This window comes from Festucalex cinctus, chromosome 14 (genome assembly GCF_051991245.1).
Source record: "Festucalex cinctus isolate MCC-2025b chromosome 14, RoL_Fcin_1.0, whole genome shotgun sequence".
Classification (NCBI taxonomy): domain Eukaryota; kingdom Metazoa; phylum Chordata; class Actinopteri; order Syngnathiformes; family Syngnathidae; genus Festucalex; species Festucalex cinctus.
The window spans coordinates 1,646,314-1,659,864 of record NC_135424.1 but is presented as its reverse complement, the minus strand read 5'-3'; the positions used below and the strand labels follow the sequence as shown (position 1 = coordinate 1,659,864).

The 13,551-nt window shown below is 41.8% G+C and overlaps 1 protein-coding gene across 1 annotated transcript; it reads left to right on the top strand.

Annotated features, from left to right (window-relative positions):
• Positions 1–5,602: 5,602 nt before the first annotated feature.
• six3a (SIX homeobox 3a) lies at positions 5,603–9,582 on the top strand. Its single transcript, XM_077496043.1, has 2 exons — positions 5,603–6,537; positions 7,774–9,582. Exons 1-2 carry the CDS (start codon positions 5,798–5,800, stop codon positions 7,964–7,966), a joined length of 933 nt encoding a protein of 310 aa, XP_077352169.1. The 5' UTR covers positions 5,603–5,797; the 3' UTR covers positions 7,967–9,582.
• Positions 9,583–13,551: the final 3,969 nt, after the last annotated feature.

Below are 13,551 nucleotides of genomic sequence, written 5' to 3'. Positions count from 1 at the left end.
TGATACAACGTTTTAAAACATGCGGCCCGCGGGGGGCCAGAACCAACTCGTCCAGTGGTCCATGAGGATAAAAAAAAAAAAAAAACTATAAACTGATATTCACAATCAGTTGGTGCATATTTTTGTCCAGTGGGGGGCGCACTGACAACCACTTCAATGACATTTGGAAAATTGCTTTCTACTCACCATTTGACGCTATTGATGATGCACTTGTGAAGGTGCTTCAAATGATGCTGTGAAGAATGCATTTCTATATCTGTTGAAATATGTATTTCATATACATTTACAAGATATGCAAATTAACTGCACTCTTGCGTTTCTCGTTAAGAAATTTCAGATTGTTCATATTTGGTGTGAATATTTCCCAAATATACTTGTAATTAATAACAATGTGAATACTTTGGAATAGAGAAAAGGCCAATATTTCTCAGCCACAAATTGTCCATGTCAGCCCACCAGAGATTATCAAATTGGGGCCCTTGAACGAAATGACTGATCTGAATTGAGGAGGAAAAATGGGGAAAAAAAAAATTAGAACTCAAATGAAGCATCTGTGTGCAATTTGTCAAACTTGTGAATCAGTTAACTCATTGACTGCCATTGACGGAAAAAGATGTCAAATAATGCATTTTTGCTGGGCTGGCAGTGAATGTGTTAAACACAATGTGCCAATATATTTTGTGATTATATTGCAGCATCCTTTTTTCCTTTTTTCTTTTTTTAAGGCAAATTTTGCTTAAAAATCCGTCAATTTTGGTTAGATCTCATCTTAACTCATTGACTGCCATTGACGGAAAAAGACGTCAAATAATGCATTTTTGCTGGGCTGGCAGTGAATGTGTTAAGAACCACAAATAGTAAGAATATGTCAGCCGATGTTTGTTCCTTGAACTTGTTCCTATATAAGCCGACGGACATGTCAAGCCTCATTCAGCACACAATGGCGGATCCATCACGCCCGGTGACACACACTGCCAAGCAACGCCCCCCCCGCCCCCCCTCCACCTCCCAATCAACCCTCCCAGAAAACACACAAGTGCATGTCACTCTCTCTGAAAATGACTTATGACGCAAAAAATAAAAAAATAAAAAGTCCAAATTCATCTGCAGAAATGTAAAAGACGACCTCAGTTACACACCCTAATATAAATAAATATAAAAATGTAATTGTCCGGGGATTGGTGGGTGGTGGTGGGGGTGAATGTTGTGTTGGAGATTGGGGGGTGGGGATTGTCCCTCATTAACTGTCGCTAACAAGCCGTGTAAATACGCTGATTGGACAGCTCCGATACAAGCGCGGCAGCTCTGCCAGGCAGGAAAGGAAAGGAAAGGAAGCGCCCCCTAATGAGAGAGCACAATGCAAAGCAGACACAAGAAGAAGAAGAAGAAGTTGGGGAGGGGGGCAGTCGGAGAGAGAGAGGGAGGGGGGGGGGGGGGGGTCTGTTAGTTGGCTGCAGGAAGAAAAAGAGGCAGAGAAATGTGAGAAAGTTTTGTTGCTGACACTCCGTAAAATTATAGATTCGTTTTGATTGGATTCATTTTGCAAGTCTCGTGATTAATGATAAATGTTATGCAGGTTTGCCTCAATTGTCGGCTCATTAGTTAGATTTATTATTATTATTATTATTATTATTATCATTATTATTATTATTATTAAACAGACTTGTCAGAAAGCAGACTATGCCTAAAATGTTCATTTGTCGTTGGAGAATTTAAAATAGTAAATATATTCATTAGTATATTAATGCATGCAACATATACAACTAACAGTAAAAAAAAAGAATAATACTAATTTAGAAAATAAATAAATAATAATAATAATAATAATAATAATTGCACTATAATAAGAAGAATTAACTCCAAAATAAATCTTAGCAAAACGTGAATTTTAAAAGTTTTTTACATTTGCAAGACTGAATGAGAGAAATAAAGAATCTTGAACGTTGCAGATTTGAAGTATAGCGAACTTTTATTGAAATATCTCTCACTTCCACCTCCCCAAAAAAAAAAAAAAATCAAGTTTATTTGCACAGTGCAAAATTAACATATTTATGACATGTTTATTTATCGTGATAATCTTTGCAGAATGAAATCAAATACATCAGTTTATGATTTTCCTCATCAAAGTTGTCATTTGAGGGGATACTCACATGCATGGCGACGCAGTTGAACGCTGGACCAGAAAAAAACAAACCAAAAAAAACTCAATTAGCAAATGAAAAATGATTCTGACCGATGGCGGTTAATTTACATGGTAGCAAAATGTGCAATTTCAATTTAAACTTGCGCAAACACGCGCATGAAACTAAAAGAAAACAAACATTTGATGATCCCCCCCCCCAAAAAAACAAAAAACAAAAACGTGAGCGCAATTTCTTCCCGTCCTTGCTTGCTTGCTGCTCGCCGCTCTTGTGCTGCACCTTGCAGACATGCGGCCAGACCCCGAGCTGCTCTGTGCGCGTGCGCGTGCGCGCTCACGTCTGCACAAACACAGTGAGAGAGAGGTCACATGCAACTACTTTCTTTTTTTTCTTTTTTTTTCTTTTTTATTCCTGTTAACACACTTTGTCGCTCTCTGGCGCTCTGGTGACGTCACAAGCGAGCAATATTTAAAACGTCTTCTTGAGCGTTCAACATGTTTTGTGTGTTGGTGTTCCGCGCCGCACAAAATGCGGTCCGTGTGTGTGCGCGTGCATTGAGGATTTAAACCCCCACGCCCCCCCAATCTGCAAACCCCCCCCCACCCCCCCGCTGCTCGGAACATTGCGCAAGCCGTCGGATAAACACACAATTAGCGGCAGGTGAATAAACTTGTTTGGGAGGGGGGTGTTAATTACATGCTTAACGTAAACAAAAGGCGCGTAGAAGAATGTGAATTAGCACTGAGCCCCTCCCGAACCCCCCCCCCCCCCCCAACCTCACACCCTTCTCCATTCAGGTTTTACATTTCACCTCTTGTCCACTCTATAGCAGCGATTTCCGAATTGCCTGCGAGGGTTGAATACTTAATACGACCCCAACTAAATCAATCAAAATTTAAAAAAAAAAAAAAAAAAAAAAACGGAATGCAAGATGACACCTGCAGTTTGATTCCACTGAATGGTTGCACTCGTAAATTGGTGCGCCAGGAGAGCCGGTCAGGTATGAGGAAGTTTTGCATGAAGTCCTCACTTGTACTCGAAAAACAGGAAAAAAAAAAACAGTTGGGTCAAAAATATACGCCAAACTTCGGAGTTGTTTTGCGCATATAGCAGAACAACAACACACATGGAAATAAATCAAACAAAAATGAATTAAAAAAAAAAAAAGTCGTTTCGTGAGAGAAAAAAAAAAGATAACTTGGGACAAATGGACCCAATTAAAAAAAATTTAAAAAAAAAAATTGGACAAAAAAAAAACAATTTGGGTCAAATGTTGACCTGTCTGCTCAATTTGATCCAAATTGATTGCACGAAAAAAAATAAAAATTAAAATTAAAAATAAAATTAAAAAGGGGGGGGGGGTAATTTAATGACAAACCCCAAAACAAATTGCCTCTCCAAAATAAATAAATAAATAAATAAATAAAAAGTTTGGACAAAAATAAGACAATTTGGGTAAAAAATATTTGATCCAACTTTCTGTGATTGCACAAAACAAAACAAAAAAGAAGATAAAAAAAAAAAGTCATTTAATGACAGTGAAAAAACAAATTGCCTCTCCCAATAAATAAATAAATTAATTAATTAATAAATAAATAAATTAATTAATTAAGTTTGGACAAAAATAACACAATTTGGGTGAAATATTTGCTCAAACTTCCTGTGATTGCATAAAACAAAACAAAAAACAAAACAAAAGTCTAAAAACAAATTGTCCCTCCTTAAAAAATAAATAAATAAAATCGTTTTGTACAAAAAGGAAACAAAACTGTGAGGAAACTTGGGACAAATTAACCCAAGTGGTGGATCGGTCCATCACTGACCTAAATTGGATTATTATCATTTGTTTACCAATTAATTTTTCCAATTGAGCCAAAAATAACCAAACTGGGGACTAAAATGGACTCATCCTGCACTATTTGGGTCACTTACCCAAATTTCTGATAGTTTGTTTTGCACAAAAGCACCTCAATTTCTCGGAGGTTGTTTCCCCCATGAGAAAATAGTGAATTGGTCCAAATTGGGTTTATTTTGGTCTCAACTGTTTCTGGAGTGCAACTTCATTTGGGCGAGGCGCATTATAAGCTTGCAGGGTTTAACCCCAGCGTGAAAATACCCCCCGCCCCGCCCCCTTTCCCCTCCCCTCCCCATTCCTATCTCCTTCCAAAACACTTGGACTTATTACTTCTTCCTTACCCCTTCGACGTCGACTCACAACTCACCCCAAAAAAAGTCCTGGACGTCCTCAACTCTTTTTTTTTTTTTTTGCGCGTCAAAGTGCGCAATTTGATGCGCTTTTACGCGCGCAGATTCGGCTGGCGGCGGGATTTCGCTGCATGCCGGCGCGGGAGAATCTAAAAAGAGAGAAAGAGAGAGAAGCAAAAGTTTTGAATTCCACAACGATTTGCGGGCAAAGGCGGCTTAGGATCATGATGTCGGCTTTCTGCAGGTCGGATTATAATGGGCGCGTCGTCAATCGTGCACGCGCGAAGTGGGAGGGGGTGGGGGCGGGGGGGGGGGGTTACAATACGCGTCACTATGCCGCCCCCCCCCATCGTTGAGATTTTAACACCCCTTGTCCAAATATGAGCCGCAAACATGAAAATCACACCGCGCTAAGTCGAGTCCTGTGACTTAGCTGCAAAAAAGGGGTGGGGGCAAAAAGGGGGGGGGGGGGGGGGGGGTTGGCATCAAAAGTCACACATGAGCAAGGAGCTTTCTATGCTCGATTTGGATATGGAAGGCTTGCTTGCTTGATGATGATGATGATGATTCTGCATGTTTATGGGAGGAGCCAAGTGAAGGAGGGCGGGGCCGACCCGTCAGCGTCCATGCAGAGGAAAGGGGGGGGGGGGGGGGGGGGGCAGCCGGAACCTACCGTGACACACAAACACACAAAAACATCTCTTTCTTTTTTCTTTTTTTTTTTACAAAAGTGGTCCACGAGTTGCAAAAAAAAAAAAAAAAGTTCTCCGATGCATTTTTGTTGTTATTATTTTTAGGTGCGAGCTTGTTAAAAAAAAAAAGAAAAAAAAAAAGATGTCAATAATATCCCGGCCTCATAATTGCTCATTCCGTTCAGCAGATAGACTGCGATGGAGGCTGGACTGTAAAAAAAGAGAGGGAGGGGGGCGGGGTTGTTGAGGGGGAAGGGGGCGGGGTTGCCGCGGCGATGGAAGACTCTGATAACCCCCCCGCGCGCGCGCGCGCCGCGGCACTGGTGGTGAAAGCCTCTCGCCGCTACGTACTGGCTAATGATTGGCACGCTTGACAGTGATTGGCAGCGCTGCCATGGCAACGGCGCGGCGACACCAAGAAGACCAATAGAAAAAGGGAAACAAAATGTTTCAATGCTACACTCAACGGCGGATTTAGGGGGGAGATATTATGAGGCCGGTGTCATTAGGCGATAGCCATTGAATCATTCGATCCGCTCTCTTTTTTTTTTTTTTTTTTTTTTTTTTTTTTTTTTTTTCTTCTTTCTTTCTTTCTCTACAACCCCATTTTTTTTCCTGCGTCTCCTTCCAAACTCGGCCGCCGCCGCCGCTGCCGCTGCCGGCTCGCGGCTCGCGTACATCCGCCGGAGCGGGCTCTAATTCTTTAGTAGATTTATTTATTTTTCTCCGTAATTCGGCTTTCTCTCTCAGGTCTTTTCCATGGTTTTCCGATCGCCCTTAGAGCTTTACCCGTCCCATTTCTTCCTGCCCAACTTCGCCGATCGGCCCCTGCAGCTGCTGGCGGCGAACAGCGCGCCCGCCGCCGCCGCCGCCGCCGCCGCCGCAGCAGCCGCCGCCGCCGCAGCCCGCTCGCCGGAAGACCTGTCCATGTTCCAGCTACCCACGCTCAACTTCTCCCCGGAGCAGGTGGCGAGCGTCTGCGAGACGCTGGAGGAGACGGGCGACATCGAGCGGCTGGGCCGCTTTCTGTGGTCGCTGCCGGTGGCGCCGGGCGCCTGCGAGGCCATCAACAAGCACGAGTCGATCCTGCGCGCCCGCGCCGTCGTCGCCTTCCACACGGGCAACTTCCGGGACCTCTACCACATCCTGGAGAACCACAAGTTCACCAAGGACTCGCACGGCAAGCTGCAGGCCATGTGGCTGGAGGCGCACTACCAGGAGGCCGAGAAGCTGCGCGGGCGCCCGCTCGGCCCCGTCGACAAGTACCGCGTGCGCAAGAAGTTCCCGCTGCCGCGGACCATTTGGGACGGCGAGCAGAAGACGCACTGCTTCAAGGAGCGGACGCGGAGCCTGCTGCGCGAGTGGTACCTGCAGGACCCCTACCCCAACCCCAGCAAGAAAAGGGAACTGGCGCAAGCCACCGGACTCACCCCGACGCAGGTCGGGAACTGGTTCAAGAACCGCAGGCAGCGGGACAGAGCCGCGGCGGCCAAAAACAGGTAACTGGTGCAGACGTGCTGAATGCCCGCTGAGCCGGGCCGGTTTTTTGCTTGGGGTCCGAGTCGGTCGCCCTCAAACGTTTTCAACTCAACTGTGCTGCATTTTTCTACATATAAACAGGCAAACTACAAAACATTTTTTTTTTTTTTTTACAAAATTAAACAGAAACAATATAGAACTTAATTTATGATTACATTTTGGATCATTCAAATTATGATTAGATGACATTACTTCTTCTTTTTTTTTGCACAACTCTTAAAAATGCTGGGTCAAAAAAAATAAAAAATACTTTTGATCAAAAACTGCACAAACTTGCTAGTTGAGTACATTTGATCCCACTTTCTGCAGTTATTGTGTACAAAACAACCCAGAAATATGTTTTGTATGGTATCAAAACAACCTCATTTTTTTTTAATACAAAACAACCCAAACTTGTATTAAAGTGACCCAAGTAGGTCCTTTATTATTATTATTATTTTTACTCTTTTTTTTTTTTTGCCCAGCGTTTTTAAGAGTGTAGCCGAAATGCATGACGTTATGTTTGTTGTGTTCAAATGTAATCCAACTTTATTTATAAAGCACTTTACGAACAAAGCAGTCAACCACAAACGAAAGAGAAAAAAAAAAGGATAGACAATGAAACAAGAAGATAAATATTGGAAATATTTCGAATGAGGTTAAAAAAAATAGATTAATATGGAGAAGGCTTCATGTTTTGTTTTGTTACACTTTCAAGTATATCATTATTATTATATATATTATTTTTTTTGCAGCCTTTTAATGTCGTTATGAAAGGAAGATTATCCCGTGCAGGGGATCATAGCAAATATCATTTCACATGTCAGAGCATTTGCAGATATTCATAACGTTAAGTGTGCTATCACTGCACTCGTAATTGATTAAAAAAAACAACAACAACAACAACAACATGCATGCTTGCATGCACGTACATTTCCACATTTACAATTATTATCACGAGTGGAACATTTCGGATGACGTCACGCCTGCGACGCGATTTGCAAATCTGGCCACTCAAATTTTGCTGCAACGTTTTTGCCAATTGGTGCTCGGCTTGCATGCATGAGGGGGCGAAGAGGGGAAAAAAAAGCTTTGCGGCCTTATTTTGCAAAAAGAGGAGGGGTGCAAATGGTGAAAAAAAAAAAAAAGTAATTACCGCTGCTGAAACTCACCCACTTTTTTGTTGTTTTTTTTTTGTGTTTTTTTGCTGCCTGCAGGCTCCAGCACCAGGCGATGGGAGCGGCCGGCATGCGCTCGCTGTCGGAGGCCGGCCTGACCCCTCACAGCTCGGCCGAGTCGCCGTCGACGGCCGCCAGCCCGACCACGAGCGTGTCCAGCATGACGGAGCGGGCGGACGCCGCCACCTCCATCTTGTCCGTCACCTCCAGTGACTCCGAGTGCGACGTATGATGCACGCAAACAAACAAACAAACGTGGAAAAAACGGACCTGGGAGCAACAAAAAATAATTGAAAAAAAAAAAGACTCGGAAGGAGGATCGATTGCTTATAAATATGACATAAAAAAAAAAGAGATAAAGCACTGTTTTTTTTTTTTTTTTTTTTTTAAAAAAAGGACCCATTCGCCCTTCCTCCTCCTCCTCCTCTTCATCACAATAGACTTGCATGAATATTCCTTTTTAATTTTTATTTTTTTGCATCCAGAGGAGCATCGACCAGAGGGAATTTAAAAAAAAAAAAAAAAAAAAAACATTTGGACCGTTTTATTTTTTGTGATGACGTCAAACTTTTTTTTTCTTGTTCATCAGACAATCATTTCAAGTCGTAAGCACCTTTTTTTTGTTTGTTTGGTTTTGTTAAAAAAAGAAGAAGAATATTTCATGTCACATGCCTATGTGGGGTCAAAACAATGTATCAGATTATTTTCATTTTTTTTTTAATATGGAAGGATGTATATCTCAAGAAGAGGAAAAAATAATGCCATCCTTGTCCCGCTGTGTAAATATAGTTGTAGAAATATGCTTGTACATAAATACCCCCCCCCCCCCCCCACTCACTTTTCTCCACTTGATGTTCCCCCACCAAATATTTGCTCCCAACTGAAAAACACTGACGCGTGCTCAAAGTTTGTTCATGTAAGTGACATTTTTGCGCATATCACAAATATGTGGAACCTTCTTCATCATCCTCCACCTCCTCCTCTTCCTCACCTTCAGACATGTTTTTATATGTGAATATCATATAGGATCTTATGTTGTTGCTTCTTTTTGTTTGTTTTTTTTTTTTAAATAATCAAATATAATATTTAATTGAAAGCTTTTTGGAAGTGAGTGTTCACTCGAGTTGGTTTATTGGCTGATTGTTGGATTTTTTATTTTATTTTTTTTGGTTCATCTGTGCTTGCAAAACCTCAACTCAAGATTTTTTCCTCTTGGAGTTTAGGGGCGAAAATGTGTCATTCAAATATAGAAACATTTCGATTTAAATGTAAACTACTGACAAAAAAAAAAAAAAAAAAAAAAAAAGCGGTGAGTGCCATTTTTACCTTTTGTTTACGTTTGGTGGGTGAATGCAGAAATTAAGTAAACGCGCCATTAAATGTCCTAATCGCGATGGGACTCCTCCCCTCGGTCCAATCTGCTATTGTGGGCCTCTCAAAAGAGCTTTTCTTCCCGGAACGACAAGAACCCCCCCAACGACAGCCCCTCGCTGGAAAAAAAAAAAAAAAAAAAAGAAGTAGAAAAAGAGGGGGGAATTCTGCCCTGCAAGTTTCTTCTTTTTGGGCAAAAAGAAAAAAGTCTGCAAACGATGAGCACATTTGTGACAGGACTTGCAGGATTTTGGAGGATTTTCAGGGAGTTGAGGTGATAAGATGCAAGTTTGGATTTAACAGCTTGACATGTCCTGCTTTGGGAGACTTTTTTTTTTTTTTTTTTGGTCCCAAATTTAAAAACAGAGAAGAAAAAAAATGGACCTCGAAGGGCTGCCACTTTGGGGAAGGATTTTGTATTTTTGGTCAGGATCATTGTGTTTAAAAAAATACAGAAATAAAATAATAATAATAATATTTTTTCCCCATTTATTTCAAGCAGCGGTCAACTTAAACGAGACAACACAAAAAATAATAATTCCCAATCAATATCCTGCTTAATTAAAACCTGGCCTAAAGGAGTGAGATTAATAAAATTCATTTGGTCCCATCGCCACTCACAATAATATTAAGATAAAAAAAAATGTTCCGCTATAAAAATGGTTAAAGTTTTGAATATTTCCTATATAGCGACAAGGCACATTTTAAGGCACAAAGTTTTCTTGGGGGAAAAAAAAGGTCCTATTTTGGAAAAAAAAAAAAAGTATACTTAATTTTAAAGAGTTACATTTCATTTCATTCAAAACTATTTTGGTGTTTGTACTGTATTTGGTTTTGTTTTGTGTAAGCCAAAAAGTCGACCATGCAAAAACACTTTTATTCGACAAATATATATTTTTTTAATACTGCATTTCTTAGTGTTATTAAGATGAAAATCCGTTTTGGTAGTAAATCACACATCATGTTGCACCTGCATGGGCCATTTTTATCTGTATTTATTTATGACATTATTTTGACTCAAATTAATCTTCAACTAAAAAAATAATAAAAATTAAAAAAAATGCTGCACTGAATTTTATTCTTTATGTTAGGCCTGCACAAAAACTAATATTGTTTGATTTGCCAATTTGATCCCCAAAAAAATAAATAAATTACCACTTCTAGGTAAGCACAACATGTTACAGAAACGTGAAATGATATTTAAGTTTGAGAAGGATTATTGCATGCAGATTAATAATCATGAGGGCACTTCAGCAGTTCATTCATAAACCCATGTAAGAATTTTGAACATTTTTTTTTTAAAATGTGCAGATCATTCCAAAATATTGCAAAAGAAAATATGCATATTTATTAAAAAAAAAAAAAAAAAAAGTGTTCTGTATCATCCTGCAGAAGGTTTTTGGGCGTGTCTGTGCAAAAACATACGTGGGCGCGTCTCTGCATGGGGTCATGCGCAGTGTGTGTGTGTTGTGTTGTGTTGTGTGTGTGTGTGTTCGAGTTCGTGATGTGTCAAGTCAAATATGGATCAGCGCACAAAAGAATTTAGCGAGGAGTAATCTGTGTGTGTGATACTTTACACGAGAGTCAACCACAAGAATGTGAGACGATCACATGCGCGGCGCCCAAGCACACCTTTTACTTCGGTGCCACTTTCAGCTCACAACAACAACAACAACAACAACAACACTTTTGCCGCTTTTGTGCGTTTTACAATCGGCGTGTTTATGAGTCTGGCGGCGAGAAATACTTTCCTGCCTTGTTTTTTTCTTTTTTTTTCCCTTCTTCATCTCTTGTTTCACCGCTGAACTGCACACAAGTTGCTCACTGGTGTGAATTCATGCAAGCAGCTCGTCACAAAGTGCAAACCAAACTGCTCCTTATTACTCAATGGCATTTCAAAAATATCCATATTTAATGTGACATGAGCGTATCTCACCATATAGCACAGTGAGGCACACCTGAACAATCCAATCTCTTTTAGCGTTGCCTCATGCCGGCGACTGTTCCTAATATTTTGCATGTCTTATCAAATGTTTGATTGGTGGTGAAAAAAGGAACATTTACAAGTTATGTAATAATCTAACAATAAATTAGTAACGATGACGCAAATGAATGTAATACAATTCTCTGAGGGATGAGCCAATAGCGATAGCAGGTATCGGTATCGGCAACCTTATAAGTATCAGTACTGCCGACATCGGCCTCCTCCTCCTGTGGCTGTTTTACGCAATCGTGAACAGAATTGAAGAAAACATTAAGAAATTGATAGAGAGATAGATGGACGGTCGGACGGACGGACGGCCGGACGGATCGACCGACCGACCGACCGACCAATGGATGGACCAACCGACAGATAGATGGATGGAAGGACGGACGGACGGATCGACCGACCGACAGATAGATGGACGGACGGATCGACCGACCGACCGACCGACCGACCAATGGATGGACCAACCGACAGACGGACGGACGGATCGACCGACCAACCAACCGACGGAACGACCGACCGACAGATAGATGGATGGATGGATGGATGGATGGACTGACCGACCGACCGACCGATGGATGGACCAACCGACAGACGGACGGACGGATCGACCGACCAACCAACCGACGGAACGACCGACCGACAGATAGATGGATGGATGGATGGACGGACCAACCGACCGATGGATGGACCAACCGACGGACGGACGGACCAACCGACCGACCAATGGATGGACCAACCAAACGACAGACGGACGGATGGACGGACGGACAGATCGACCGACTGACCGACCGACCGACCGATGGGTGGACCAACCGACCGACGGACAGACGACCGACAGATAGATAGATGGATGGATGGATGGATGGAAAGACCGACCGACCAACAGAGAGATCGATCGATCGATAGATCATCCGACCATGTGTCATTTCACCGGCACAAGTGCGAGCCATCTCGCGCGCACGCGCGCAGCCTTTGCGTCCACACATATGGGCTGTGTGTGTTTCTGTTGCGCGCGCACGTGTTGCGGTGGCATGCAGGCCACTTGGGCGCAATGAAGCATGCAGCGATCTCCCGCCCTGCCCGCCCGCCTTCCCGCGCACACCGACTGGACGTAGATCGAAGCGGCTGCCCGAGCGAGCACCTGCTTTTTCTCCCGCCGTTCTCAGGCCCTTCTTGTAGCGGGACACATGCTGGCGCACGCGCACGCGCACGCGCACGCGCGCCGGTAACACAAGCATATGTTGAGCATTGCACGGCCAAACGTGTTTAAGTGTGTTTTGGTGCCGCGCGCCATCTGCTTGTGTTTTTGCTGTTTGTCTGTCAGCTTGTTTACGGCAGACATAAGGACGAGGCATGCTAATGAGCTAATTAGCATCAAACCATATTGCATATTTGTTTTTTTGGGGGGCGGGGGGCTTAATGTGCTTCATAAATTCGCCGTCAAATCGTCCCACTGTAAACAAGAACGGTCATAAAATAGATATGAAGTAGCCAAACATGTCTCAAAGTTGTCGGAAATGTACAAACAATTTTTAATGACGTCAAGTTACATGACTGAATTGAAATAAGATCATTCTTGATTAAATGGAACTACATTCGTTTTTAGACACACATAACTTCAAAACACATGTTGTAATAATAATAATAATAATAATAATAAAATAATAATAATAATAATAATAATAATAATAATAATAAATAATAATAATAATAATAATAATAATAATAATAATAATAATAATAATAATAATAATAACCCTAACCCTCAAATATAGATTGTTGAAAAGTAACAAAATGTAATTTATACAGCAACATAATCAATTAGAACAAATAAAGTGCAATGTTATAAGATTGGCCAAATGTCATGAAAATCATATATTGTGATTATCCTCAACTATACTTGCTTTTCTGCAACCTAAAATGACAAAATAACATTTAAAGTGCACGTGCACACTTACAGAATGAAGCCAATGATGTCATTTTTACACAAAATGATCAATTACTCATATAACGTCCTGCGTGGAGCAGAGCGGATGTTTCGGCTAATGTGTGGAATTACACATTGCACGATTTATTTGCACATTTATGGCATCAATAGCAGAGATTTTGATTTCATTTCCAGCCTGCAGACCGAAAGCTTCCCCTGCCCTGCTCTGACTCGGACGTGTCGTGCACTAAGCCCAAACAAAAGGTCAGCAGCCATTGACCTATGCTCGCTTGCCCTTATCAATTCCTCCCCCGTTTACAAGCAAGGATTAGCTCAGCGGCCACTCCCACTTTACACACACGCACTCACTCACTCACCCCGTGTGAGTGCACGCTTGTGCACGCTTTCCCACATGGTGGAGCCAAACGTGTTCTTTGACTGCCATCTAGTGGGGAGATGTCTTGAACGTTTTCCATTTGACTGATTTTTTAATAGGGACACTGACACAGTCTGATGAGCGCCATTATTA